This window comes from Monodelphis domestica, chromosome 4 (assembly GCF_027887165.1).
Source record: "Monodelphis domestica isolate mMonDom1 chromosome 4, mMonDom1.pri, whole genome shotgun sequence".
In the NCBI taxonomy this organism is placed as follows: Eukaryota; Metazoa; Chordata; class Mammalia; order Didelphimorphia; family Didelphidae; genus Monodelphis; species Monodelphis domestica.
This window is the reverse complement of record NC_077230.1, coordinates 416,664,633-416,688,697: the sequence shown is the minus strand read 5'-3', so window position 1 is coordinate 416,688,697 and position 24,065 is coordinate 416,664,633. Positions and strand designations below refer to the sequence as shown.

Below are 24,065 nucleotides of genomic sequence, written 5' to 3'. Positions count from 1 at the left end.
GATTGTGTGCAAGTTTTGGCCCCATACTTTAGTGAGAATATGGGTGGTCTGGAGTGGGACCAGATGAGGCTGGCCAGGATTCTGAGAGGCCTGGAGGTCAGGCCATATGAGGATCATCAGTTGGGGAATGGTTAAAGAAGAAAAGGCCTCTGGTGAGGGTTAAGGGGAAGAGATGATCGATATCTCCAAAAGATTTGTCACGTGGAAGAAGGACCAGACTTGTTATCCTTGTCCTCTGACAGGAGAACTGGACCTAGGAAATTCGAGGAAAATATCTCTAACAAAGCAAGAGCTGCTTAAATGTGGAAAGGACAGCCTTAAGATGTGGGGGGATCCCCTTTACTGGAGCCCTTTAAGCTGTCCAGATGACCACTTGTTAGGAAAGACTTTGAGAAAGTTTCTGGTTATGTGTAGGTTAAGGTTCTGTGAATTTTAGCAAGGGTTCTAGAGATAGCAGCTGGGTCTGTCTCCTGCTTGTGGGCTCAGTTTTTTTCCTTGTGCCCAATACCTTTCCCAGTTAACCAGCCCATTTAAGATAACTAAACTTACCTACAAGAGGTTCAGGCCTCGTCTTGCTCACCCTACTCTGTAGTTTAGGAATAATTTGGAATCCTTTTTCCTTTATTCATCCCCATTCCTGGGAGGAGGTAGACTTGAGTGCTTTAAGTTTGGCCTCAGTGGATTCTGGGGGAAATCCATGGTTTACACTTTGCCAGCAGAACGTTGGGAGGTCTCTGATTTTTGTTCTCTCCTTGGGGGCAGGTGACACTGGAGAAAGTATTGGGCATTACAGCCCAGAACAGCAGCGGCTTAACATGTGATCCAAACACAGGCTACATTGCTTACCTGGCTGGGTGAGTACCGTGACGGGCACTTCTCAGAGCTGAGAGGTGAGGCTCCCAGGTTCTCTCTCCAGCTGTTCATGGCATGCTTTGTGGGCTCCAGGCCTCTCTTCCTATTGTCCAGAGGGGTGCCCACAACTTAGCCCTTCCTTTCTTCTCTGGTTTTCAGAAGGCCTGGTTATGAGCCCGAAAAGCTCTTCATTCTTATCACTCTTCAGTTGTAGGGGCTAGGGAGCAAACGAGCCCACGGTCCTCAAAGTCTTTTTCTAGGGGATATCCAAATGGGTTTTTTTCAGCTTAGAAGGAGTTCTGAGAATTTAGAGACTTAGAAGACTAAACTTGACATGCTGTGTTTGATCTCATAGAAAACTTGATACATTTTGTTTGGATGTGATAATAATTTCCCAATAAATAACCTTCTTATCTACCTATATACCTCCCCCAACTGAACCATTCCTCTAATCCTTCACATAACTCCAACACGGTTATAGTGAATCCTTCTTTTGGATATATCGTTGTAGAATGTTTGGTAGAATTTGACTTCAAATGTTTGTATCAGTAGTTGTTAGTAATTACTGCTTTATCCCTCCTTGGTTTGAGTTTATACCCCAAGAAGGTCACTGACAGAAAGAAAGGTCCCCGGGGTGCCTTCCATAAAAAAACCAAACAAACAGTCAAGCAAAATCAGTTAACATTGTGATTGGTGCACAGGTAACATTCTGCTCTCATAATTCACCTTAACAGAAAGGAAGGAAATGTGCTCTAACATCATTCATCTGGAACCAACCTAAGCCATTGTATGTGACCGGAATTCTGTTGTACTTGAGCGTTATCATCATTTACATCAGTGTGGTCATTGTATATGTAGTTCTTTTGGTTCTCCCCAACCTTGTTTCAATTCCTACTAAGATCCCCATAGTTCTCTGAATTACTCATATTTATGGCACCATTATGTTTACAACGCAGTTTGTTCAGCCATTGGTGCATAGTTTGTTTTCATTTCTTTGTTAGTAGCAGTATTTCTTTGGATATTTTGGTACTGAGGAGAACTTCCATTCTGTCAGTGACCTCCTTCGAGTATAAACCCAAACCAAGGAGGGGTAAAGCAGAGAAAGAGAACTATGAAAACAGCAATCATTAATAAATAGTGATGCAAATATTTTAAATACAGTTTTAGCAAACCTACAACAGTGGTATATCCAAAAGAAGGATTCAGTGTTGCCAAGTTGGGATTATGCCAGAGATCAGAGGGAAGGGGGAGGTTCAGAATCTTGGAAACTTGCCAAATATTTTCAAGGCTGAAGCAAGAGGACCTTCTCTCTTCAGGAGTATTTGATATAACATAGGACTAGACATGATAAATGTATCAATAAGACAGGAGAAAAAAATTTTAAGTAGTAAACAAGGCAAAGAGGAGGTAAAATTACCTCTTATTTGTAGATATATAGTGGTTTACTTAGAAAACTCTAGGGAATCAATGAAGATGCATGCTCATCAAGATGATTTCTAGCATTATCAGAGTGGCAGGATACACAGTAAATCCACAGAAATCATCAACCTTTGTGCATATACATTATTAACAAAATCCAGGAGCAAAAGACAGGTATCCCATTTATAATGATGCATATACATTATTCATGTATACAATCCATACATAAAATGCATAAAATATTCAACCCAAACCTACCACCATCCACTTGACACTTATGTAGATATTTATATAAGTAAGGGGATTAGAGAAATGGTCAGTGTTCATGGTTAGACCAGAAAAAATAAGAATGATGGACTAAGTTAATTTATGGATATAGTCCTTTACCAATTAAACTGCCAAATATGTCCTCTTTAAGCAAAGCAATAAAATTCATGTGGAGGGGAAAAAAAAGTTCCCAGAAGTTAAGAGAAATTATATAGGAATAAATGGAACTTCTCATTACCAGTTCTCTATATTTTAAGATGAATATCAAAAGTATTTGGTACTGGTTAAAAAGAAGAGTAGGTCAGTAGGATGAGCTAAATGAGCAAGACCTGGGAGCACACAAGTCCAGTAGCTTAGTGTGTTGGATTAATTCTAGAATTTGAACTTCTCTTTATTTGATAAAAAGAGTTAGGATGGTGAGGAGTGGGGAGAGGCAGTCTTTGGTGAAAAAGAAGTTTAAATGTACAATTTACATGATATACCACATTAAATTCCATATGGATAATTTTTAAAAAAAATCATACCCTTCTGTCTGAGTAACAATTCTTAAGATGGTCCAAACTGGATTAAGTGACTTGCTCAAGGTCACAGAGAAAGCTAAGAAGTATCTGAGGTCAGGTTTGAATCCAGATCTTCTTGACTTCAGCATGACTCTCTGTCCACTGATCTACCTAGCTGCCCTCAAATGGATAAATTACGTAAAACAGAAGGTCATATTAAAAAACTTCAGAAGAATAGAAAATCAAGAATTCATAACCAGAGAAGAGATAAAATTTTATAAAAGACAAAAATAGATCAATTCAAATATGTAAAATTGAAATGCTTTTAAATGACAAAATCAATGCAGCTAGAATAAGAAGAAAAATTGATTGGGAAAAATTTTGTATCCTCCCTTCTTGATAAAAATGTGTTATACAACATCCATGGGAAAATGACAAATTTGTAGATGATTCCCTACAAAATAAAGAGTCTAAAGCTATACACAGTTTCCTTTTTTTTTTAACAAATTAAATTTTTTTTTCAATTACATGTAGAAACAATTTTTGACAATTGTTTTCTGACATTTTTTCAACTCAAAATTTTCTGCCTACCTCCATGCAATCCTTCTCCCCTGCAGTAGTCTGATATAGGTTATACCAATGCTTTCTTGCAATACAAAGTGAAAGAGGACATGCTTTGATCTGCAATCAAATTCCAACAGTTAACAGTTCCTTCTTTAGCTGTGGATAGCATTTTTCATCATGAGTGCCTTGAGGGGATCTTAGAACCTTGCTTTGCTGATAATGATAATAGTTTAGTCCTTCACAGTTGATCATTCATTGTACAGTATTTCTGTTATGGTGTACAATGTTCTCCTGGTTCTGCTCACTTCATTTTGTATCAGTTCGAGTAAGTCTTTCGGAACGTATCCTGTTCATCATTTCTTATGATGCAATAGGATTCAGACAGTTTTCTAAAGAAGCAATACAAACTCCACAGACATGGAAAAAGGCTCCAAAGCGCCAATGAGTGAAATGCAAATGCAGACACTGCCTCACATCCATCAAAACAGTAAAGGTGGTAGTAGATGCAAAGGAGAGGCTGGGGGACACCTGGCGGTGGTCCTTTGAGGAGACTCCGGTGTTGCAGTAGAATTCTCAGATTGTTTGGACCCTTTGATATTATTTATTGAGATGATACTAGTTGAGTCTGTGTCGTAAAACTGACACACCATCTTCCCCGAATTCCTATGAGACAAATCAATTGTCTGCGGCTCATGGGGGTGGGGTGAAACATGCAAAACTGGCATTTGGCTATGACTTCACCATGGGGAGGTCCTAACAAGGGAGCCCCATGGCCACCGTGAGCCTAAGGTACAGGCAGTGGTGACAAGTGGGGGGGGGGAAGGGAGAGGCCAAGGAAGTGTCCATTGGGTTCGGCTGTGGCTTGGGGTTTACAGCCACCACAGAGTTGTGACAGCTCAAGAGTCTGCTTGCCTCTCTCTCTCTCTCTCTCTCTCTGCAGTTGTGTGGTGGTGGTTTTAGACCCCAAGAAGAGTAAGCAGCAACACATCTTTAACACTGCCAGGTAAGGAGAGGAATCAGAATAACAACCATGGCCAGCTTTTCTCTGACACTTTATTCTTTGCTTTCCTTCTTTCATTTTCATTTCTTTCCTCTTTTTTTTGGCTTATTGCTTTTCTTTTTAAATCCTCACCTTCCGTCTTGGAGTATTGGCTCCAAGGCAGAAGGGCTAGGCAATGGGGGTCAAGTGACTTGTCCAGGGTCACACAGCTGGGAAGTGTCTAATAAGGCCAGATTTGAACCTAGGACCTCCCATCTCTAGGCCTGGCTCTCAATCCACTGAGCTACCCAGTTGCCTCCTTGCTTATTGCTTTTGAAGTGTTATCTCATTTTGTTTTTCAAACAACTCCAGAAGGTGGGTACTATTATCATTTTATAGGTAAAGAAACTGAGGCAGAATGATGTGAAGTGACTGAAGGGCAGCATTTGAACTCCCACTTGGAGTTAGGAGTGGACTGTGCGGGTCTTTAAGAGTAAATAATTCCAATCCTAGCAGATCTTTGGTAGAAAGAAGTGTATGTGGGTGGGCACACTCCTTGCTCCCCCCCCCCCATTTTGGGAGGGTGGGCCTTTTCTCCAATGTCCATTTCATACAAAGGGCTCACTCCTGGGCTCCCCCTCACATGTTGTCTGCAGGGCTGAGTGCCAGCTCCAGAGAGGTAGGCCGCAGATTGGGCCATGGGGAGGGCTTTGATTGGCTTCCTCATGAGAGGGGGGTGGGATTTTCCAACATAGGCCTGGGGCTTCTTTCCTAGTCCATTTGTTCGGTGTTCACTGAGCACCTACGATCTGCAGGGATCCCTTTCCCACCAGTGGTTGTCCTTGGATGGACATATGACCATCTCATACATATCCCTGGCTGTAGACATTCACTGAGCAGGGAAACTGAGGTGAGGCTTCTCTTGGCAAAGTCGTGATTGCTGGTTTGTCCATCCAGTCCCACCACTGGTGTGCTCTCTGAACGGGGGTGAGGACATGGGCACATTGCTCAGGCTGGCACAAAGCCACTGTGGGTCAGGGACTGGCCACATTGTTCATCTCCTCATTTTAGCTTTTTCTGGAGGCCATTGTTGGGAGAATGATTTCCATGACTTGTCCATTTCCATTTCTTGGTGGATAGAAAACTTAATAGCTTCCTTCTTCTTGGTCCTCAGGAAAGCCCTGAGTGCACTTTCCTTCTCTCCTGATGGGAGATACATCGTGACGGGTGAGGTGAGTTGAGTTGACAGTAGTTGGAGGGTGATGGGGCTGTTCTGTGGTAACCTCTGGCTTCTCCAAGCCCTGGACTGGCACAAAGGACCAGCCCTGACTTGTGTTTGGCGGAGGGACAGACTCTGCCCTCCCAGCATGATTCCAGAGCCCTCATAAGTGCCGCCTACTCTCTGTGGGCTGCTCTGGAGCTCAGCCTCGCCCACGGTGAGTCTAGAACCCTCGGTTACCTGCCCTGACTGTCCCCATCCTGCCTCCCTCCTGCAGAACGGGCATAGACCAGCTGTTCGGATTTGGGACGTGGAGGAGAAGAGCCAGGTGGCAGAAATGCTGGGCCACAAGTATGGGGTAGCTTGTGTGGCCTTCTCCCCCAACATGAAGCACATTGTGTCCATGGGCTATCAGCATGACATGGTGGTCAACGTCTGGGACTGGAAGGTACCCTCATCCCCAACCCCCGTACACACTGAGCCTTTGGATGGTTCTGAAAATGCTTCCTCCCTCTGGGGGGGTGATTGGGAAAGAGATTGAGGTGAAAGCAGATCCAGGATCCCGTGCTCTGTGAGTGATACCAGGACTGAGACTGAATTATCGGAAGGTATTGTCTGGGCTGTGGGACACAGGTTTCAAACCCCACCCCCCACCCTGGGAGAAAGGGGGCCCTTGGATGCCAGGCCAGGCCAGGCCAGGTTTATTATTAGGTGGGGTCAATAATAGTCATTGCTGTTTCTACAGGTCCTTTGAGAGTTGCAAGGGGCTTTCCTCACCACACTGCCTTAGGAGGTAGTTGGGGGGAATATTACATATTTCATTTTACAAATAAAGAAACTGAGGTTTGGAGGTGCTGACTAACCTACCCCCAGTTACATAGCTTGTAAATGTCTGACATAGGAATTGAATACAGGTCTTGAAATCCCAAGTGCTGTGTTGTTTCCACTGGGACCATCCCAGTGTTCTCCTCTACCTAGCACACCTGTCCCTTGTAGAGCCCATTGTTCCTTGAGAGGCCGGGTCCTTTGTGGGGCCTCTGGGAGAGAGACAGGTGTGGCTGCCTTGATTCTGTAGTAAGCTGGGGATTGTGGCCCTGCTGCTCTCCTCCTCAGGCCTGGCCTGGTTCTGTCATCTCTTGTGCCTCCTGGGAGTACGAGAATAGAGGCCATGCTCCCCTGGGAAATTCACCCTGGCCATCTTGCCGCCATGACTGCCAGAAGTCATTGTATCTCTTAAGAGGAGCCTTTGTCCTGGGAGAGGCAGCATCTGACCTGCTGAACCTTCAGGGGAAAGGAGAGAAGGCAACTATTGGAGAGAGAGCCCACAAGGCCACGCTGGCCCATCACCTCTAGGGCACATTCTGTGGAAGGGGCTAAGCAGTGGCTCAAGAAACTGAAGGTGGTGGACTGAATAAGCAGGTTAAATTAAGTACCTTCTATGTGCCAGACCCTGGGCTAAGTACTAGAGGTACAAAGAGAGGTCAGAGCCCAGTCCCCGAGTTCCAGAGCCAATGCAGGGGGACTCTAGGTCAAGAACCTGGCACAGAAGAAATATTCAGGGGAATATTTCCCTGGGAAAGACAGGACTGCCTGCAGAGGACCAGGGCAGGTGGGAATGACCAGCCTTTTGTTCATGACTCTTTTAGAAGGACAGCGTGGTTGCCTCCAACAAGGTGTCATGTAAGGTTATTGCCATCTCATTTTCGGAGGACAGCAGCTACTTTGTGACCGTGGGCCACCGGCATGTCAAGTTCTGGTTCTTGGAGGTATCCAAGGAAGTAAAGGTGAGAGAGAGAGACAGAGACAGAGAGAAAGAGAGAGACAGATCGAGACAGTGAGAGATGGGGAGGGCAGGAGAGACAGGAAGGGAGAAGGGAGATGAGAGGGGGAGAGAGAGAGACAGAGGAAGGGAGGAGGCTAGGTCTAGATTTTGCTTCTGGGCCTGGCCTCTCTGTAGGCCCCCTGGGATCTGGGCCTATTCCCCGAGACCCCCACTGTGGTTCTAGTCTATTCTCAGTGGTTTCTCCTCTGTATTCTGTTTGGTTTCTGGGTCCTTAGCGTCTGGGCCTGGCCCCCTACTATTGACTGTTCCCTGCGGACTCCAGCTGGACTCCTGTGCTGGCTTCAGGATGAACCCCAAGCACTAGCTTCTGGCTCCTTGCCTTCCCATGTCCTAGTTCAGAAGCCCTCTGCTCCTTCCTGCCTTTGCTGACTCTGGGCCCGTTTCCCAGCCCTGTTCCTTTTCCTGTTCCCTTCCTGCCCTTTTCTCTCAGGATTGCTCTCCTCTGTCTCACCTCTGGCCTGAGTCCCTGCTCATTGGCTCTTCTTCAGCCCTTATCTAGCATTAGAGTATGCTGACTGCAGGGTGCACTAGTGCAGGGCTGTGAACTGCCCCTTTGCTCTTAGGTGACTGGCACCGTGCCCCTGGTGGGGCGTTCAGGCATCCTGGGAGAGCTTCACAACAATGTCTTCTGTGGTGTTGCCTGCGGGAGGGGCAGGATGGCAGGCAACACCTTCTGTGTGTCCTACTCTGGTCTCCTCTGCCAGTTTAATGAGAAGAGGGTCCTAGAAAAGTGGATCAACTTAAAGGTACCCCCATCCTTCTGGGGAAACCCCTCTTTCTCAGGAGCTTCTTCTGGTGCTTTGACATTCCCATGACCCCACTGATGCTTCTGAGCTGGGGTCCCTGGGGGTGGGCTGAATTGATCTCTTGGAGGCCAAAGCCTGACCCTTCTTCTCACTCCCCCTGGCCCACAGGTCTCCCTTTCATCGTGCCTGTGCGTCAGTGAGGATCTCATCTTCTGTGGCTGCACTGATGGGACAGTACGCATCTTCCAGACCCATGACATGCATTATGTGACCAACTTACCCAAGCCCCACTACTTGGGAGTAGATGTGGCCCAAGGCCTGGATCCCAGGTACTCCAGCCAGAGGCCTGGGCTTGTGGGCAGATGGGAGGGGCACCCCCTCCTAAGAGTGTCAGCCTTAGCAAGGATGGGAGGGGAAGTGAACTGCCCTTCTGTTGATCTTTGGAGATACCCAGAGCCATGTGCTGTGCCCCAGTAGAGGGAGGCTCTGATAGGCTCACTGCAGGGGGAGAGGAGCCACAGTGCTTGGCTCTAGGCCAGACCTTGGAGAAAGTCTCCAGGTACCAGCTTAGAAGAGACTGGCATGGCTTCCTGAAGCTGTCCTTAACTTTTCTTCCTTCCCGTGGGCTTGGCATTAGATCCCTTCAGGGAGCCAGTTGGGTTGCCCCAAGGGAGGCATTTTGTACACATCCTTATAGGAGAAGGAGGAAGACTTGTCTGTCATTAATAAGGTCCTTTCATCTCCCCCTCCCTGGGAAAGGGGACTAGGGCTCAGCTCTTGGTCATTGAATGAGGCTGATAAAGAAAATGTCTTCTCTGGCCAGCTTCCTCTTCTGTAGGAAGGCTCAGGCAGTCTATCCAGACACAGTGGCCTTGGCCTTTGACCCGTGCCACTACTGGCTCTCGTGTGTGTACAAGGACCACAGCATCTATGTCTGGGACATCAGAGACCTAAGTAAAGTGGGCAAAGTGTGGTCCGATCTCTTCCATAGTTCCTATGTCTGGAACGTAGAGGTGAGTTGCTCCCTTCTGCCTCCTACAAAATCTTAGAGCCTCTGCCTGAAAGCCTGGGGAGGAGGGCTGCCCGGGCTCTGCCAGCCACTGACTTGGGCAGTTGTGACGAGAGCCTCCTTGGACTTTCCTCTTGTGGGGTCTAGGTTTACCCAGAGTTTGAAGACCAGAGAGCCTGCTTGCCCTCAGGATCCTTTCTGACCTGCTCCTCAGACAACACCATCCGCTTCTGGAACATGGAGAACAGCCCGACCTCTGGCCGTCCAAAGAATGTTTTCAGCAATGTTAGTGGCCGTGGGACTGACAAGCTTTAGTTTCCCATTTCTCCTTTCAAATCAGGGTGGCCCCGACTGTCCAGAGCTCTCCCGAAATGCACTTTGCCTCTGAACCTTGGGAGGATAGAGATGATTGACATTTCTCCATTCACTCTCTAGTATATCTTCTGGCCAACATTGGTTTCTTCCCTTTAAAAAATTCAGTTCTAAGGGGCGGCTGAATGGATAGAGAGGGCCACGCCCAGAGATGGAAAGTCTTGGGTTCAAATTTGGCCTCAGGTACTTCCTAGCTGGGTGACCCTGAATAAGTCACTTAACCCCCACTGCCTGGCCCTTACCGCTCTTCTCTCTTGGAACAAATATTAATTCTATGATGGAATGCAAAAGTTTAAAACAAAATTCCGATTTCTAAGCCTTGCCTGAAAAGCTTTGATCAACTTGTATAGTGAACTTGTATATTGAATAGATTAGCTTGGTTACAAAGCATCCTTGACACCCTGTATGGGCTCCAGGAGTAAAGGGTGGGTGGGGAGAGAATCAGCCATTTTCCCAGGCCTCAGCCTCAGGGAACTTCTCATAGCCACTGGACTGCCTAGTCTTGCTTAAATTGCACCAATCCCCTGTAACCCGAAACATGAAGAAATGCCGTTAGTAGCAGCAAACCTTGCTTGTGCACCAACTGCGTAAAGGGCTGATCCCGGCCCTCTCAACAGGACTCGTGCATATTTAGACAGTGACAGTGGGGAGCTGTGAGCCACTGAGGCCTGGAAGAGGCTTCACTTGAGAGGGGAGCTAGCTCCGACTCTTCCCCTCTTCCTTCAGGGGTCACATTGTCTTGCTTTTTCTCTCTTAAAAAAGTCGCTACCTTCTGTCTTAGAATTGGTTCCAAGATAAGGGCTGGGGGTATGAGGCCAAGTGACTTACCCAGAGTCACACAGTTAGGAATTATCGGAGGCCAGATCTCAACCTAGCTCTCAATCTGTTGAGCCACTTAACTGCTCTTTTGGAAAGGTATTTCTGAGATGGAGCTCCCGTCTGTGTAGCTCTGTGTCTCTACCGAGGCCTGGCCCTGGCCCTGCTTTTGTCTTTGCAGTGGTCCTGAACTCCCCGGGGTGGTGCCTTGACAGGTGCTGAGCGGATTGATGCCAATGCTGTCTCCCCGGGCCGTGGCCCCTGATTCCAGTGCCTCCTTTCCTGGAGGCCTGACCCTCATTGTTCCTTTTTTTTTCTCTTCAAAGAACCTGCTAAAGGTGGTATATGTAGAAAATGACATCCAGCACCTGCAGGACATATCCCACTTCCCAGACCGGGGAAATGAGAATGGGACTCCTGTGGACATGAAGTCAGGGGTTCGGGTCATGCAGGTCAGTCCTGATGGTCAGCACTTGGCCTCAGGCGACCGGAGTGGAAATCTGAGGCAAGTGTCACCCTCACATGGCACCAGTTTTGGTGAGGGATAGCCTTACGTCAGGCAGAAGCCTTGGGTAGCCTTCCCTGTTCCTCCCTGCTCCCTCCCTACTGTGACTCTTGGGTTCTAGCCTTGCTACCTTGGGCTGATGGCAAATAGGGGGTACGTAGGTAGGCGTGTGTACCGGGCCCAGGGCGCAGCTGTTTCTCCTGCCCGCTGGCTGTGAGGTATCTTGTCTTGCAGGATTCATGAGCTCAGGTTCATGGATGAGCTGATTAAGGTGGAGGCCCACGATGCAGAAGTTTTATGTTTGGAATATTCCAAGCCTGAGACTGGTGAGGTTTTTTCCTTGGAGTGGACAAGAATGTGTGCAAGGAAGTAGCGAAATAGATGAACAAGGGCAGGACCAAGGAGCCATGACCTCACCGCCCATCTCCTTCAGATTGCTTGGTGCAGGCAGACGGAGAGCTCTCGATTCATCTCGAGACGTTTAAATCTCAACTTGGAGCTTGAGAGACATTCCTGAATATTGTAAGGCAATCTGACCCTTTGGAAAGGCTGAGCTCTCTGTGGACTGGTCTAACAGACCCCTGAGAAAGAGCCCCGAGCAGAGGTGTGCTCAGCGCACTAGAACCCTGAGCACGGGGGCCCCAAGCAAGTCAGGGTGTGGGAGGCCAAGGAGGCAGGAGGACCTGCTGGGCAGCCCGGGCGCTCTTCTCTTCTCAGGTATGACACTGCTGGCTTCTGCCAGTCGAGACCGACTCATCCACGTGCTCAATGTGGAGAAGAACTATAACTTGGAGCAAACCCTCGATGACCATTCTTCCTCCATCACGGCCATCAAATTTGCAGGTGAGGACCGCAGATTTGCAGTGCTTCAGAAGTGGCCACCTGTTGCACCCAGTGCTTGACAGTACCCCACCCCCCACTTTATAACATCTAGCCTTGAAGAACGCCAGCAGGGAACCCCCCTCCTCCCACTAATTCCCAAGGTGGCCCATTCTCCAATTATGTTTCTGACATCAAAGCTAAATTTGTTTCTTTGCAGCTCCCGCCCATTGTTGTTGGTTCTTCCCTCAGATCTCCTCTCCTCCAGCCATGTGGCCCAAAGGAGATGGGAGGGCTGGGGTCAGGGGAGGCCCCTAGGTCACAGTACTGATAACTGATGGGATGAGAGGATCCAGAGGACAGATGGGAGTTTAGGCACAAGTCACAGACGGCGGATATTGGGCATGTGGGTTGGCGTCAGTCAGACAGGCTGGTAGAGGTGCCTGGTGAGTTGGTTTGCTCGCAGCAGCATCTGAAGAGTTGAGGCTCGGAGAGGACAAGGTGGAACTAAGGGTGTGGGAGAGGGAAGGGGTCATCCTTGTAAGGTCATGTCGAGCGTAGGCGGCGGGGAGAGAGTGACGGGATGGGAGGGCTTGGTAGGGATGGAGATCACAAGGAGGCTGAGAGGTCACTGGGGGCCATCTTGGGGACATGTCATCTCCAGCCCCAGGGGTAGAAAGTTGATGGACTTGAGAAGTGGGAAGACAAGGCGGTGGCGTCATGGGGAGAGGAAGGAAGGTGACGAGATTCTGATTGGAGACCCTCTGTAAGAGGCCTGTTGAGAAGCTCCTCTGGGTGCATCAGGACCTGGCAGGATTCTTCTAATGGCTGATGAGAGGCAGCATAATGAGGCCACCTCAGGGAGTCAGTGAGAGGAGGTGAAAGGGCTGGCCTCCTTCTCTCCTCGCCAGGTTATCAGACATTCGGGCAGCTGGGCTTGGTGCCAAGAACAATGACCAGCTCATTAACTCTGGGCTCTGATTATTGGCTGTGGGACTTGGAACAAGGCCGACCAGTAGTAACTCCAATAGAAATGGGTCTCTGCAGCAGCACGTTGATTGGGGAAACCACAAGTCAACATCATCTGTGTTGCATTATATATTTTATAAGCCCTTACCTTCTGTCTTGGAATCTATATTGTGTATTCCAAGGCAGAGAACAGTAATGGCTAGGCAGTGGGGGGTCAAGTGACTTGCCCAGGGTCACACCGGAAGTGTCTTGAGGGTAGATTTGAATCCAGGACCTCCCACCTTTAGGTTTGGCTTTCTAATCACTGAGTCACCCAGCTGCCCCGTGTTGCATTGTAGTTTAATTGATTTTGTTAAACCTTTCTGGAGGGGGAAGTTCTATAGTTGACATCACAAGCCCAATCTAGCCCCTGTTGGCCCCTCACTGTGTTTGCCAGATGCTGGGGATACCAGGACAAGAATAGGTGGTCCCTGCCTCAGGGAGATTCCATGTTTTTGGCACTTGGGCTCGGGTGCAGATCTTTATGCACAGTGAGAAAAATAGAAGCGAATTTGGGGAGAGAGAAAGCAGCAACAGCTGGTGGTGGGAGTGAATCTGGAAAGGCTTCATGGAACACGTGGCTCCTGAGTTAAATCTTGAGGGAAGTTAAGAAATAGAAGGTGGGAGATGAGGAAGGACGCGTTCTAGGGCACAGGCAGGGAGACCCATGATGATGGAATATCAAGTTTGGAGTCTAGCTGATAGCGCCCTCTGGCTGAGACATGTCCTTTGGGAGGGGAATAAGATGAAGAAAGTCTGGAAAGACAGGCCAAAAGCAAGGCTTGGAGGATTTGAAATAGCAAAGCTATTCACATTTTTTCTTAAGAGGGTGAAAACTTTCATTTCTAATTAAAATTATATATTTGTAGCAATTGACAAGATCATTCCTTCTAGTGTTGAGAAGTAAAGTGACGGGATAGCTAGGTGGCTCAGTGAAGGGACAGCTAAGTAGTTCAGCAGATTGAGAAACAGGCCCAGAGTCAGAAGGTCCTGGGTTCAAATGTGACCTCAGATACCTTCTAGCTGTGTGTCCTGGACAACACTTGATCCCCATTGCCTAGCCCTTACTACTCTTCTGCCTTGGAACTGATACTTAGTATTGATTCTAAGATGGAAGGTCAGGGTTATTTTAAATTAAAAAAAAAAAAAAGGTAAAATGACTGTCCCAGGTCACATAACTAGTATCTGTGAAATGTTGGGACTTGAACTGAGATTTTCTTGACTTAAAAACCAGCTCTCTATCCATTTAAAATTGTTTTAAATTAGGATTAAATGTCTGCATAGTTGACATTTTATCCCCTTCCCATTAGGAAGTCATTGAAGATTGTGTAGGGAAGTGGCCCATTGAGATCTTCGTCTTGGGAAGATTATTTGGGCACTTTTTTGGAGGATGGATTGGAGAAGGGAGGTGCTGGAAGTGGGAAAATGAGCACGAGGCTATTAGAATAATCCTGGAGAAATGTGAGAAGGATCCAAGCTAGGTTAGGGGCCCTAGGAGTGGAGAGACGGGGACACACAGGAGAGATGTAGAAGCAGAATCGTAAAAACTCGGCAATTGATTGATGATTCAGGAGAGGTTGCTGACTGGGAGACTAGCATGGAAGAGGCCTAGACTCAAATCAAGAAGAAGAGGGTGGGTTTGGGGAGACTGAAGCAGCCCATTTCTGATGGTGAGTCATCCAGGTGGAGGTGCTGGAGTTCAGGAGAGCAATTAAGTCTGAACTAATGGAATTCAAATGAGATCACCGAGAAAGAATGTAGACAGAAGAGAAGAGCAGAGCTCCTTAGAATGAGCTCTGGTGAATTAACACAGTTCTTAGGGGAGGAGATGGATGATGAGTTAGCAAAAGAGACCAAGAAAGACTGGAGGAGGGACTTTGAAGACAAAACAATGAAAAACACTCTTTAGAAGCTTCAGAGGAGCCTAAGCCATGCCAGGAGATCGAGGGTAGAAAGTACTTAGAATTGCCATCTGGTTCATTGGAGTGTGAGCATAGAGCTAAAAAAGGGAGCTTTGGCATCCCCTGAGTTCAACCCCAGCACTTTACAGGTGAGGAAATGTAAGCTCGGTGATTTGCTGAAGGTCGTCCAAGTAGTTGTTGGGAGTCAAGATTCAATCCCATGTTTTCTTTAAAGGCTAAAGAGAGGGAAGGCAAGTGATGCCATGGTGACCCCCAGAGTGAGCTGAGCAGAGAGCCTTGTGGTTGGGGTTAGCTGTGTGCCATGAGGCTTTCCCTAAGAAGGCTGAGCTGGGCCCCATGCAGAAGCAGCTGCTTGTTCTCTCAAGAGTAAAGTTGTGGAGGCCAGCAGGCAAGGTTTGTAGAATAATGATCGAGAAAGGAAACACAAATCCTGATGGTCAGTGATCGTACAGAGAGCTCTTTGCTGATGTGGCATAACACTAATGAAGCAGATCTCAGTATGTTTCAGAAAAACTCCTGAGCCTTGTGCAGCCTTATGGTCAGTACCCACTCCTGGTGGTTCATATGGGAACCAGGGTATTTCCGATGCTGCCTCCTAGAAAACATTGCCAGGGACTTCTGGAATTGGTCAAGAAACTGAAGACTTTTGGGGCACAGGTGGTGCCGTGTTTTCATCACAGCCACTCATTGACGTAGGAGTTTGGATCAACCCAGTGCTCACTTCCTATTTGGTGAGCTCAGGGTTTAAGAAGATGGCCTCAAGGAGCAGCTTTGGAATTTTGGATGAATGTTGGCTGCCTGAGAAGGATGGCGTGCACTTAATGAGGGCTGATACCATAGATTTTGTTTGGAGTTTTGTCAACTTGGTCCAGAGCTTTAAATGGAGAAGGGAGAATTAGAAGAAAAAAGTTTCCTTCTGTGCCTGGTCAGATAGTGGAGAGCTGCCACTACTACAGAGGAAGAAGAGTCATAGAAAGGAGATGATAACCAGAGAAAGAGTTGGCAATAGAGGAGTCACAAGGGGAGTAACAGGTGAGCTGGAGAGGGTAGCCCAGCAGGTATCCTCAAGACTTGGGTGGGGACGTCCAACCAGAATATGATTAACAATGTATTCAGAAAGAGCAGAATAGATTAGGCAGACTAGACGAAACAAAACAGCCCAGCAACTTTTGGGTCATAATTTGTTTTGACAAATGGACACCTCCTGACAAACTCCCAGACAATCTGAATGCAAAGTATAGTCCCTGTAAATGTTTAAGTCAAACTGCTTCATGGTGTGTTTATACAAATAAAATGGATCAGAAGAGATACTACTTGTGAGAAGAAATTCAGAAGGGGAAGCTTGGTGTTAGGGAGAGGGACAGAAGACATAGAGGCCACCATATTGGCAAGGAACTGTACTAGAGACCACCTGGCCAGATGAAGGTCAGAGATAAGGAATTTGGGAAAGCTGATCATCTTGGCATGGAAATGGAAGGCATTATAGGAGGGCGGTGAGATCTTCCACTGTCTTGGGATTTGCTGGTGCACACCCTCTCTGGCAGCTGATAAAGGCTTCTCACAGGTTATCAATATGTGTTGTCTAAATGTGACTTGATATTTTCCAACATGCCTAAACAATTCCCCAACACACACACTACAAAGTAATTCACCTAACACAGTAACAGTTGAATAATTTGTCACTTTCCTTGGTGATAATTTAATTCCACAAAAAGTGGAGTAAACAACCAAGAGGAATAGCTCTTTAGGCTCTAAGACTGAGCAGTATGGATGGACTGGACCCTGAGGTACAAATGGTGGGAACTGTTGGAGCAAGGAGCCATTTCATCTTCATATATGTGACATAGGAAAGAAAATCAAACATGGGCTGACACATCCCAGTTTGTGGAAGGGCACTTGGAGCAGTGGAGAGGACTGGACCAGGAATCTGGAAGATCCAAGTGCAAGTCCTGCCTCAGCTATGTATGAATACAGATTCTGTGAAATCCTGGACAAGTAACTTGTTTGCCTTAGCTTCCTCCTTTGGAAAATGGAGACAATAGTTGTGGTGAGAATCAAATGAGCTAATGTGAGTAAAGTGCTTTATAAATCTGTAGAGCTAACAATTTTGAAGAGACTCTGGGCACCGTATTAGAGAAGCTTCTTCCAACTCTTCAATTCTGTAATTCTGTGCTACAGTAGAGCAGACAGCTAGATGGTGTTACAGTGGATAGAGTGCCAGTTTTGGAGTCAGGGAGGCGTCTTTCTGAGTCCAAAAGTGGCCTCAGATACTCACTAGCTGTGTGACCCTGGGCAAGTCACTTAACCCTGTTTACCTAAGTTTCCTCTTCTGTAAGATGAGCTGGAGAAGGAAATGGCAAACCACTCTAGTTTCTTTTCTGATGAACAAAACCCCAGATGGAGTCACAAAGAGTTGGACTTGACCGAACTACAATACAATATAGATAGGACCTAAAGTGAAGAAGATCTAGATTCAAATTCCACATTACACACTAGCTCAGGGACCCTGATGGGACTAATTAGACCATCAGGGACTAATCTCTCTATGCCTCAGTTTCCTCATTTATTAACCAGAGAGTTTGGACCTGATGTCTTCAAAAGGTCCTGCCAGTCCAAATCTAACCCTGTAGAATTCTCAGGCCACAGTTAAGCTGGAGCTTGGTAGTTGAAATGGAATTGATGGGAACTTAGGAAGGTAAATATTACTACATATTGTGTAATTAGAATTTTCTCCCCATGGCTCTCTTTCCCAGCTTTCCATTTTTGTTTTCACGTTTCGTGCTCATGCTTTGAAGATGAAGTTGTGAGCGTAGCTCCTCCCTTGCTTTGCTCTCTGTTGCGGGGAGGTTGAGTGAGAGAGAGGCAGCAGGAGAATTTTACCCATGTGGTTTTACTTAGACTTCATACTTCTGTTTTTTATTTCTTCTACTTCAAGTGATTACTAATAAATCTTATACCATGTAGTACTTGGAGTTATTGACATGAATTTAAATCTTAGAACTTGTGATGGGAAATTGGAACAGAGAGATTTGGTTGGGGAAAAGGAGAAGCTGTTGCTTACATTTGAGACTGATGTGGATGCATTAGGGAACTCGCTCAAAAGATCAGACCTTTTAGTTTTACCAATTGTTTTCACGTCCTATTTTCCTTTTTTTCATCTTTACATTTATTTCTGAGTGTCTTTATGCCCTCCCATGGCAGGCCTTCTCTTGTAATGACGTTTAAAAAAAAGAGGAAAAAAGGCCAGCAGCATAACTAACCAGCACATGCATCATGTCTGACAGTGGGCAGGCACTATGCCCCTCTGCACCCAAGGGAGGGAAATAGAACTCTTCTCTGGGGCCGATAATGGAGGATGGGTACAAAAGAGTGACCTGTGTGCCAAGCTGGCAAATGAAAAGGATGACAAGAACGGGCTTTGTAGGTGTGTTGGGGACAAGAGGAAGATAAAGGAAGGACTAATGACCATTTCTCCAAATAGTAGTAATGGGAAATAGGAAAGACCTGCTTCTCTTTTGCCTTTTTTTAAGAAGGACCTTCAGAGTGATAAGCTCTAAAGGGGTGCCCAGTGAGGTGGAGCTCCATATAAGTTAAGGAGGTAGAAAAAAGAGCATCAACTGCCCCTCCTGAGTTCAGCTCACCAGGGCCAGAGAGGGATGGTGAAGGTGATGGTAGTTATCATGGTTCAGCCTCAGTCAGTCATCTCTGGAGAATTGCAGAACATAGGGAGGGTCTCTGATACTAGGGTGGACAAATCTTCCAACTATCTTTTAAGCCTTTTTTTTTACTTAAGATTTAAATTTCAGGGGCAGCTGGGTAGCTCGGTGGATTGAGAGCCAGGCCTAGAGACAAGAGGTCCTTGGTTCAAATCTGGCCTCAGACACTTCCCAGCTGTGTGACCCTGGGCAAGTCACTTGACCCTCATTGCCTAGCCCATAGCACTCTTCTGCCTTGGAGTCAATAGTATTGACTCCAAGATGGAAGGTAAGGGTTTAAAAAAAAAAGATTTAAATTTCATTTTGGTCACATTATGAAGTGTTGAGGTGTCTCCCTCTCTCCTAAACCCAAATTAGAGAAGACCAGCATTATATATGGAACCATACGATACATACTTCCATTTATCAGTTCTTTCTCTGGAGGTGGATGGCATCTTCTTTCTTAAGTCCTTTGTAATTGATTTGAACATTCATATCATTCAGAAAAGCTTAGTCATTCACAGTCACTCTTCAAATGGTATTGCTCTTACTCTATACGACATTCTCTTTGTTCTACTTGCTTCCCTCTGCTCTGATTTTCAAAAAAGGGAAGGTTTATGAGTGGTTAGAAAGGGAAGCAGTGAATATCAGTGGCCAGCATGGCGTAACCAGAGCCGAGGCAGGTTGGACCCTGCTCCTTTCCTTTTCTGAACAGGTTATTCAACAGGCAGAGCAGGAGAATATTACATGACTGGAACTCAGCAAAGCTTTAAGCAGTGTCTCTCATGAAGTCTGTGCGGACAAAGCTGAGAGCTTTTAGTACGGTGGTAACATAATTAGTGATGCAGAACTGATGAGGTGATTGGAGCCAACGATCAATGTCATATTGAAGGAACATCTCCAGTTGTGTGCCCAGTAATCTGACCTTGGCCTTTGCCATTTGCCGTGTCTCAATGATTTGGATGAAGGCATGATCAAAGGCGTGCTTAGTAGGGCAGCTCACATCAGAATCAGCATCTAAAATCAATCAAGTCAATCCAAAGCATTTAGTAGGTACGATATGAAGACCTTGACAGGCTTGTGTGAGGGCCAGCTTAGTAGTGAGTCATTGAACTACCAAGAGGTCTGTCCAAAAATAAACTGCCTGCTGGGTCCTGACCCATGGGGAAAGCAGATCTGGAAATTTTAGGGGACCATAAGCCCAGGACAACGTGGTGGCTGCATTAAGAGAGGCCTGTGCCCAGAACAAGAGAGAAGATATGCCCACTGGCTCACCTGGTGCCTAGTCAGGACATTAGCTGCAGTCTTGCAGATAGTCGGACGTCACATTTCAGAATATTGAGAAAGTCAAAGTGGTATCAATGGAAAGCAACTGGGATGGGGAGGGAACTGGAAACCTCGGCTTTGTCTATGCTGACCAGTAGGAGGAACAGAGCATGTTTATGCTGGCAAAGAGGAGACTGTAGGGCCATGCAAGTCATGTGGTAGAAACAGAGTACTTAATTCTGCCTCATCCTTGGAGCAAAACCAGGAACAAGATGGAGTTGAGATAAGTCGTATTCAGGACAACCCTGTAACAGACGGAGCTGTCCAAAGATGGAGAGGGCTGCCTTGGGGCCAGAATGGTTTCCCGGACCTGGGAAGTCTTTGAGTGGAGTCTGCTAAGGAGATTTTTGTGGAGCAGGGGCTTCTTAACCCTTTTTGTCTGTCATGGACTCCTTGGGGAGTCAAAGCCCATGGATGGATCCCTTCTAAGAACCATGTTTTTAAATGCATAAACTTGGGGGCAGCTGGGTAGCTCAGTGGATTGAGAACCAGGCCTTGAGACGGGAGGTCCTGGGTTCAAATCTGGCCTCAGACACTTCCTAGCTGTGTGACCCTGGGCAAGTCACCTAACCATTGCCTGGCCCTTAGCCCTTACCACTCTTATGCCTCAGAACTAATACATAATTTTGATTCTAAGACAGAAGGTAAGGATTTAAAAAAATAAAGCTAAAACTCAAATACATAGGATTACAATAGAAACCTGTTGTACTGAAATACAGCTATCAATTTTTTTTTAAACCCTTACCTTCCGTCTTGGAGTCAATACTGTGTATTGGCTCCAAGGCAGAAGAGTGGTAAGGGCTAGGCAATGGGGGTGAAGTGACTTGCCCAGGGTCACACAGCTGGGAAGTGGCTGAGGCCAGATTTGAACCTAGGACCTCCCGTCTCTAGGCCTGGTTCTCAATCCACTGAGCTACCCAGCTGCCCCCTACAGCTATCAATTTGCATATGTATCTATATATGCATATATATAGTATGCTATATATAACCATTATTTTCTGTTTTAGTAAACTTGTAAGAAGGACAAGGGCTAGGTGAAATGAAGTTAAGTGAATTGCCCAGTGTCACACAACTAGGAAGTGCCTGAGGCCAGATTTGAACTTAGGTCCTCCTGATTCCAGGTCTGGTGTGCTATCCACTGTGCCACCTAGCTGCCCCATATTAAAAAAAAAAAAAAAATTTTTTTAAGAAGGTCACGGACCAGATCCCAGGTTAAGAACCCCTGCAAGGAATAGTTTGGACTGTATATAGCCTGTGAAGTCCTCATTTTTGTTTTCTTAAACTTTCAGGATATATAGTGGACCAAAGAGCAAAATCTCTTTTTTTTTAAATTATATTTTATTTGATCATTTCCAAGCATTATTCGTTAAAGACATAGATCATTTTCTTTTCCTCCCCCCACCCCCACCCCCCATAGCCGACGCGTAAATCCACTGGGCATTACATGTTTTCTTGATTTGAACCCATTGCTATGTTGATAATATTTGCATTAGAGTGTTCATTTAGTCTCTCCTCGAGCAAAATCTCTTTTAAAGTGGACACAATCTTATTGTCAAAATTTTGAGTCTGTTGAGGGGAAGAGGATGCCATGGTGGAATGGGGTCACAGTGAGCCCTAAAGTCCCAGGGAGGTTTGAAGGTAGATAGTGGGGGGAGAGAGATGAGCAGGTCTGAAAATGGGCAGCAGGAGGCATATGGGGAGGATCACAGGATGGAAGATAATTGGGGAGTGTGGGAGAAAATGAAATGAGCAAGTCCAGCCAGTGCGGCAAAAAGGGGACGAAAGGGTGGCTTGGACATTATGAGAATCAGGGCTGGGGCTAGGTAGAGAGGTAACGAGGCCCGAAGGTGGATGGGTTTGTCTTTGGGAAAGGGCACAGTACCCGGAGGTATTTAGGGTAGTGGGCTAGGAGGTCATAGCGAGCACCAGAGTGGAAAGGGCTATGGGGAGGGCCATATTACGGAAGGTGGTTGGAGTTCTAGGCACAGGTAGAGTCCCAGTGAGGTGAGATTTGGGGGAAATGACAGATTTGCAGATGAGAGAATGTGAGGGGCCCATGGGAGGGCTGGGAGCTCCGACAGTCCTTCCAAGATGGCAGCTGCAGAAACTCTTGACCCTTCTCCAGCCAAGGTGGGCCAAGCTGTGGTCAGGGGCCCAACCTCTCTCCCCTCCTGTAGGGAACAGAGACATCCAGATGATCAGCTGTGGAGCTGACAAAAGCATCTACTTCCGCAGTGCCCAAAAGGTCAGGGGGCCAGCTATTCTTGTTCCTCCCAGGGACTGTAGCCCTAGGGACTGGAGTTGAGGGTGGGGGTGTGGGAGTGAGGGCAGGGGATTACAGAGTACTTTATGGACAGACCATCTTCCGCCCTTGGGGGTAGAGTGACACTCGGTCTCAGCCAGATGTTCTGTCCTTTTTAAAAGCCATAATGTTGCCCAAAGGTAGGGAGGTGGGGGAGGGGGTGGATATTCCTGGCCTCTGAAGACCACCTGTGACCCTAGGTATCTGATGGCCTTCATTTTGTGCGGACCCATCATGTGGCGGAGAAGACCACCTTGTATGACATGGACATCGATATCACTCAGAAGTATGTGGCTGTGGCCTGTCAGGATAGGAATGTGAGGTAAGCTGTCCAGGCATGGGCTGGGCTTTCTTTGCCCTTGGCCTGATCTCAGTTCCTAGCTCAGCTCTGAGCCTAGCCTCATCGGAACCCAAAGCCTGGTCCCTGTGGCCTTTCCCTTGGTCACCATTGGCTGGGGCCCCGGGACTGCCAGAGATGGTGCCCAGTTGAAGTCCCGGTCAGCCCTCCGTTCTGCTCCCCTCTGAGCCTCTGGAAGGGGCAGGGGTGAGGAGGAGCAGAAGGAGCTGGCAGCCTGGGCCAATTTCAGAGGGGGCTTCCAAGGCCCTGAGAGGGTGCCTGATGTTCTCCTCAGAGTCTACAACACAGTCAATGGCAAACAGAAGAAATGCTACAAAGGCTCTCAGGGGGACGATGGCTCCTTGCTAAAGGTGAGAGGACAGCCCAGCTCTGTCTGTCAAGGGTCTGTTGAGAATGAGGCCCTGTCCCAGGGCTCGAACCCTGAAGATGAGCCTTCTTGCTTTTTGGGGGGGATGGAGGGAAAGACTAGAGAGTGAAAGAAATGCCCCCCAAAAGGGCAAAGGCATTAATGAAAAGTACACTGAAGAAAACAAAAGGTTCCGAAGAGGCCATAGACAGGGCAATTTAATTATTATGGTCTCCCATTCAGTCTAGAGATTTGCTCTGTGATGCCTTGGACCCTGCCCATGCAGTCCAGTATCTACTGTAAAGTTGCTAGTCTTGAAGATCTGAGGCATTGAGGGGCCAAAAAGTGTGTGTGACAGAAGCAGGACTGGAACCCAGGTCTTCCTGGTTCCAAAGCCAGCTTTCTACCCAGTAGGCTACACTGCCTCTCAGATTTGATACAGGCTTTTAAAACCCCCAGCTGCATATAACAGAAGCTCATGGTTTCGAACATAATGCCCTTTTTTGACTCTCTGTTGTGTACTGAAATGTTCGTGTCTGTTGATGACTTTTTAGTTCATAATTTAAAAGAATGTTGACATTTCTAAGAAGTGGCCTTCCCTAGTATCAGGCATTGGCCCTGTGGAGGTTTGATAGGAAGCCCTGACATGGGCCAGGCTACTTCAGAATGAGTCTGGGAGTTAGGGGGCAATATTCCCTTCCATTGGGCCTAGCTACTTCCTGGAACTGTGTGGAAGAACCAGAAGAGGCTGGGGCATAGGGACCAGACGGGTGGGCTGGAGGGGTTGAAGGTCCAAGGGGAACTGCTTCCCAGAGCTAAGGAAGAGCAGGCTTTGGAGCCAGGTTGATGATGGTGCTTCCCCTTTTTCCCTTGGGCAGGTGCATGTGGATCCTTCGGGTACCTTCTTAGCCACCAGTTGCTCTGATAAGAGCATCTCAGTGATCGACTTCTATTCTGGAGAGTGTATTGCAAAGATGTTTGGACATTCAGGTAGGCCTGACCCCTTCTTGCCTGCTCCCAAGTCCCAGGTCTCAGGCAGGGCCTCTCCTCAGCGCCCATACCTCTTTGGCCACTTTCCCACAGAGGTGGCTAGGAAAGACTCTTCTCTGATTTGGTTGCAGAAATCGTCACGGGCATGAAGTTTACTTATGACTGTCGCCACCTAATCACCGTCTCTGGAGACAGGTAAGGAGGCAGT

At 47.1% G+C, this 24,065-nt stretch overlaps 1 protein-coding gene across 3 annotated transcripts in view; it reads left to right on the top strand.

The window, feature by feature from the left end:
- The window catches only part of WDR62 (WD repeat domain 62), a 35,994-nt gene that overhangs the window by 1,956 nt on the left and 9,973 nt on the right, over nt 1-24,065 (top strand). For all 3 annotated transcript variants that reach the window (XM_007491871.3, XM_016422621.2, XM_007491870.3), the window contains exons 2-18: nt 763-854; nt 4,543-4,605; nt 5,756-5,813; nt 6,078-6,248; nt 7,447-7,584; nt 8,207-8,389; nt 8,558-8,718; nt 9,213-9,402; nt 9,546-9,683; nt 10,913-11,091; nt 11,326-11,417; nt 11,809-11,934; nt 22,039-22,106; nt 22,364-22,485; nt 22,796-22,871; nt 23,746-23,857; nt 23,989-24,052. In XM_007491871.3, coding sequence (XP_007491933.2) covers nt 763-854; nt 4,543-4,605; nt 5,756-5,813; nt 6,078-6,248; nt 7,447-7,584; nt 8,207-8,389; nt 8,558-8,718; nt 9,213-9,402; nt 9,546-9,683; nt 10,913-11,091; nt 11,326-11,417; nt 11,809-11,934; nt 22,039-22,106; nt 22,364-22,485; nt 22,796-22,871; nt 23,746-23,857; nt 23,989-24,052 — 2,033 coding nt within the window. The remainder of the gene's footprint in view (nt 1-762; nt 855-4,542; nt 4,606-5,755; nt 5,814-6,077; nt 6,249-7,446; nt 7,585-8,206; nt 8,390-8,557; nt 8,719-9,212; nt 9,403-9,545; nt 9,684-10,912; nt 11,092-11,325; nt 11,418-11,808; nt 11,935-22,038; nt 22,107-22,363; nt 22,486-22,795; nt 22,872-23,745; nt 23,858-23,988; nt 24,053-24,065) is intronic.